Source organism: Nicotiana sylvestris, chromosome 9, assembly GCF_000393655.2.
Source record: "Nicotiana sylvestris chromosome 9, ASM39365v2, whole genome shotgun sequence".
NCBI lineage: Eukaryota > Viridiplantae > Streptophyta > Magnoliopsida > Solanales > Solanaceae > Nicotiana > Nicotiana sylvestris.
In genome coordinates this window covers 50,113,188-50,119,125 of record NC_091065.1, presented here as the reverse complement: position 1 = coordinate 50,119,125, position 5,938 = coordinate 50,113,188, and the positions used below count along the sequence as shown (strand labels likewise).

The 5,938-nt window shown below is 34.5% G+C and overlaps 1 protein-coding gene across 1 annotated transcript; it reads right to left on the bottom strand.

Moving 5' to 3' along the window:
- Positions 1 to 1,753: 1,753 nt before the first annotated feature.
- LOC104228949 (uncharacterized) lies at positions 1,754 to 3,696 on the bottom strand. Its single transcript, XM_009781505.2, has 4 exons — positions 3,256 to 3,696; positions 2,941 to 3,165; positions 2,265 to 2,435; positions 1,754 to 2,047 (listed from the first exon to the last, which is right to left on the bottom strand). Exons 1-4 carry the CDS (start codon positions 3,259 to 3,261, stop codon positions 1,994 to 1,996), a joined length of 456 nt encoding a protein of 151 aa, XP_009779807.1. The 5' UTR covers positions 3,262 to 3,696; the 3' UTR covers positions 1,754 to 1,993.
- Between the last annotated feature and the right edge of the window lie 2,242 nt (positions 3,697 to 5,938).

Below are 5,938 nucleotides of genomic sequence, written 5' to 3'. Positions count from 1 at the left end.
TGACATTAGTAATACCAAGGCTATTAATGCATGCATTAGTATGTTTAAAGACAAAATTATCCTTAGAGTCCATTAAAGCTAGAGAATATGAAGGACATTTTTGTAAACAACTATTTTTCTTAAAAATTATGCAATGCATTATAATTTTAATACACCACACCAAACAATAAATAAGAAATAATATATGCACAACTAATGCTTGCATTACTAACACATGCATTACTAATCCATGCATTACTAATATACCTTATTCCGCATTATTCTTATACATCCTACCAAACCACCCCTAAGTGTCACCATACAAGCGTGTCCTGCATAGCCTCCCATATTTTTTTAACATTATTTTCGTTTCGTTTTGCATGCTTTTAAAATGAAGAATTATGCTACCAAATAGCAGACCTTTCTCTAAGCGCCCTGTCCATCGCATGAAAGAGTTTGGACACTCACTTTGGGTGAAATAGCTTATCAATTAAATCTACTTCTTGTCTTTGTCTAATACAGTACCACTAAAGGTTGTAGTGAGTTAATAAATACATCTCTACTCTTATTTTTGGTTGTGCTTAAGATATTTATTTAGCCTTCACAATATATATATATATATATAACGCGTGTTGGATTTGACTATTTCTAACCTAGTAGAGTACACTTTAATTATGTATCGCATTTCATTCTGCAAAGCGCTAGACGCTTTCACCAACTTTCCTTCCTTGCATGCTCCCTCATCTCTTCTTTTAGAGAAAAAACATTCGAAAGAAATAAACTTTAGCAAAAGACGAGATAATTTGGGGTTCTTTTAATTTCTAATTTCCATTGTGCTATAAGTAGTTCATATATTCAAGTGCTGATGAATAACGTTGTTGACCATATTCACCAAAAAGTTTATAGAAGGAAAAGGCAGAGGACAGCATAAAGACAAGAGCAGACCTACTTCACTTTTTCTCATAAAGAAAATTTTAGACATTTAGGGTGCGTTTGGCACGAAGAAAATATTTTTCTGAAAATATTTTTCAATTTTTTCGTGTTTGGTTGGCTTAAATGTTTTGGAAATTATTTTTCTTATAAACTCATTTTCCTCCAATTGAAGGAAAATGTTTTCTTTATCAAGAGAAATGATAAGTTCGAGCCCGTTTCGTTGAAAAAGTTCGGAGAAACACTCTCGAAAGAAACCATGATTTGGCGCTGCAGCCTAGCGGCCGACCTCACATACTCACTTAACCCAGCGGATTCCTCCGCAGAAGCACACGGGAAAACATTTTCCAAAACTCATTCTCAACCTTTCCCACCCTCACCAACCCATCCCACCCAATCTCCATTTTTTTTTTTTCAATTTTCAGTTTTTCCGTTACCACCCACCCTACTACCCCTTCACCCCCCTCCCCCCGCGCACAAAAGAAGGGAATTTCGTTTTTTCGTTTGGAAGTTTACGGGTTTAGAAATTATAAAGTTTACGAATTCGAAATTCCGCGGTTTTGAAAGTTTAGCGATTCGAAAGTTTATGACTTCATGTTTATTATATCTAAATTATTTATAAATACTCTTGAGAAGTCATTATCCTTAATTTGCGTACCAAACACCGAAAAATAAATAAGATTACTACTTGTTTTCCAAACGGAAAACATTTTCCGTTATACCAAACACACCCCTAATCCATATTTAAAATACTTCCACTTCTTGATACACTATGGTATTACAAAAGTTCAGCAGGAAGGACATGTAAATACTTCCAAAAAGAAACATACGGCAGGAAATAGAGTAGAGAAGAAAAGGCTAGCTTCTTGGTTATTCATTATTATATTATATTACAAGATAATGTTGGATACTATCTTCTTGGGCTGGCCAGTGGCCACTTTTCACTGAGGAAAACCCAAGAAAATACTCTACTCTCTATTAGAATATAGGCATCGACTACTAGTATTCAATATGAAACTGCTAGTCCTCCTCTATATGTTCTGAATCTTCTCTTGTTCGCAAGCTGCTTTGAACTCCATCAGATTTAAGAAACACAAATTGGCCGCAGGCAGCTCGAAAAGAATTCCTTGAAGCCTTTCTGCAAATTTTTAGCTAGCATAAGAATTTAAAGAAAGAAGTTTTTCTTGTTTTTCCTTTTTCCTTTTTCCTTTATAAACTAAGATCACCACTTTGAAGCAATATGTGACAGGAGAAATAATAAGGCAATCAATTTTCCATCCCTCCAATTTAGGGGCAAGAATGGGGAGAAAATTGGTGGCAGATCGAGGAAATAAGAATGAGGACAGCATAGATACCCTTTTAGGCTTAGCGTAGAGCAAGGTTGGGGAAATCTTGTAGAGATCTTCATCTACAGCTTTGGGTGCCCTTTTAGGTGAAGGATGAGGAGCTGGTGGAACAGGGCTTGCTCCTTCTTTCACATCATCATATTCACAATCCTTTCTTCCTTCTTTTCCAACTGCTTTTCTCTGCCAAAATTGCCAGTCAAAGTTTATAATTAGGCTGACCTCGAAGTTAAGTTATTTCTCCGTTTCAATTTATATGACTGAGTATAATGAACACATAATTTGAAAAAGTAAGAGAACTTTTCCAAGTTATGACCGTACACATGCATGTGATGTGATTTGGGTAGCTTAAAAACAGGAAAATTATGATAAAATAAATAGTTTAAAATTATTTATTTTCAATTATATAAGTGTGTATTTCTTGTGGAGCGGGCTTATAAGTGTATCTAATACTACTACATCACATCAATTGAAAGAGACGAAGTAATACTACTTCACTTTGAACGATATATATGCATTGAAAGAGATAAATTAAAATGTGTAGGTGTAATATTGAGAAAACATGCACGTGAAGTAGAAAAACAAAAACCATTGAATGCTTTCACATGTTATGTCTCTTATTCACCTCTCTAAAGATGGATGTACAGTACATACTGGATATTAGTATCTAACAGTAATTAATAATTACCTTACGACGAGGAACGACGATCATGGTAGGAGTGACAATATCGTTCTGGTAAAGATCGCCAGCGACGTACAAATCAGGGTCTTCATAGTAGCTATATCGAAGCAAACCAGCTTGCCTAGCTGATTCAAAGCACTGTGTGAAAGGAATTGGGAATTCATTATCGTTACAGTCCCAGCAACCAAATGCTGGAACATGGCTCCTCCTCATGAAGTAATAATTGCTCTCCTAAAAAAAATACCCACAAATCAGAATCATAAAAGATTAATTTTCCTACCCAAAAAAGGAAAAAGCTTTGAAATGCCAATGACAGCTTACATCCATTATCACCAGTAGAATCTTGAAGATTGAAGAACTCTTGAGAGTTCAAAGTTATTTTCTTATTTTCTTGTACTCAACTGGAACAATATTAAAGTAAGAATTTAAGGAATGTAGAAGGTCCTTTAAAGGGGACTGAAATGGGCTTGCTTTATGGATTAGGACAGTGGGGTATGAGGATTCAAAGAGATACTGGTATGAAGTGTTAAGAAACAGAAATGGTCCAGAAGAAAAAAGCAAAAAAAAAAAAAAAAAAAAGCCCAGATATCTAAAAAGCGACAAGAGGGACAGAGATGTAAGGACAGAGAGAAGAGGGGGAACTATTCTTTATTACAGTATTACTTCACCTTTGTTTGCCCTTTTGCTAGGGACACTCTATATTCCAAGGTATGCCTATGGATATTATAAAAGTGTACTGAAAACTCTGATTCTCCCTTCTCTAAGCAATGACCAAAAAGCAGCAAACGCCACACCCCTATATTAACTAACAGCTCTAAAGTTGAAGTAGACCTTTTTACCCCACGCGCGTCACGGTGAATTTTTTGCTAGTTGGTGTTCCTTGGTATAAATCGTATTGGTATCAAATATTTACTCCAAATTATACTATGTGGGCGTTTGGACATAAGAATTATAAAATTTTAAAATAGGGTGAAAATTTTTTCAATTGAAAATGATATTTGAAATTTAGAGTTGTGTTTGTACATGAATATAGTTTTGGGTTAATTTTTAAGTTTTGTGAATGATTTGAGTGAAAATTCCGAAAAACTGCTATTTGGGGTTTTTCAAAATTTCGAGAATTTTTAAAATATATTTTTAAGTGAAAATTGAAAATTTTATGAACAAATGTTGATTTCGGAAAAAAGTGAATTTTTTTTTGAAAAAAAAGGAAAATTTTCTTAGGTCCAAACGGGTGCTAATTTATTATGTTGAATAATTTTTTAAAAAGTATGAATATATATTAATTAATCATAACTAAAAAACAAAATTTTATCATTTTATAACGTGACGGTACTGTGCACTTTTGCCCCTCTACTTGCACAAACTAAATTTTAAGAAAACAAATATTTAAACGAAAGATGGAATTAATGAAATTGGAATTGGAAGAATTGTAGCTTATTGGTGTATTACACGCACACCAAGTGAAGCAAGGTTTCAATTTTACAAAAATTATTACTCCACTTTACTGGTTTCTATTATTTCACTTTTTTCTTATCTTGGGGGGCAACCTTTCTCAAAAAATAAAAATAAAAAAATTAGAAAGAAAATGTTTGGAGCTGAACGTCAGTTCCCTCAATGAAGGCGATGAGTCAAAAGAGAACAAGCTAATTAGGTTTTGGCAGGTTTGAATTGTTGTGACAAGACTGAGTAGCAGTCACGGTCTAAGCTGTCATACTTAGACGGAGCTTTTAATAGATAGTGTAGAAATACAGAATGTGAATCTAGGGATTGATTTGGTTCATGACTCAATGCTCTCAAATATGAAAAGTCAACACTTGATACAAACTATTCTTGTCATCTGGTAATCGTTTTAAATTGCTAGTCTTGGATATATTTGGGCAAGGATAAGGGAAAAGGATTTTACTCTGGAAAAGACAGATAAATGTATTGGAAAAAATTATATTTAAATATAAAGGTGACGTGTTGAGACACGTAGACTGGTCAAATAGTCTAAGAATTATAACTAGCCAAGAGGCACGAGTTGCAACAGATACGAGCAAATGACAGAGGAAGAGGCACAGACAGTTATTCAAATAACTCAGCGCCCGTACCTATCTAAGTCATTTATGTCTGAGAATCAAAAGGAATGAATCTGACAATAGAAAAGAGTGCAGATACGACATTTAATAGGCATTAAATGTGTAATACGTTAGAAAATTTGTATTGAATGTAATGATTATGTAACGTAGCATTCAATGTCTTTAATTATTCATAATAGTCTCATTATGATTTGGGCAAAACGTATATCTCCGAGATATCTATAAAAGGGAGATATCTGATCAATTGTAAGGACACGAAACACTATTGGAATAAACTTTGGTTTACTTGTTTTTCTCTTGATTACTCTCTTGCTACCTAAATTACTTCCTTTTATACATTCTTTTGATTATCAGTAACCCGTGTACTTATTTCATTTTTTGGTTAAATAAATTGGTTTCGTTACCGAAAAATTGATAATCTATTTTCTTTTCACTTAACTTTCCTTGTTGCATCAATTATGTCGAACAACAATGACAACACTCAAGGAAACCAAGAGAACCAACAAAATCAGGGAGATCCACAGAATATTAACACTCAAGTTCCTACTCCACGAGACTCTCCACGGCAATCTCGTGAGGGTACTCCTGATGGGTCTCAAATAAACGAGCATGCTCAATTTGAAAATGCTGAAGCTGTTGATGAAGCTTTGCAGAAATTAATTGCTTCTCAGGTCAACAAAGTTGTTGAGACACTTGTTAACCAGTTACCTGTTGCAATACCCACACCTACTCCAAATAATAACACTTTGGAAAACCCTCGTTCCGGGCTTGTTAACTCAAGCAGCGGTGCAACTCCTAGTGAATCACATGAGAGAGAACCGGGTAATGTAATTAATTCTGATTTACAAAATTTAGTACTAACCTTGCAGAAACAGCTCAAGGAGCAAAGTGAGCGCATAAAGCAGATACCCGGGGTGCCGCCCATA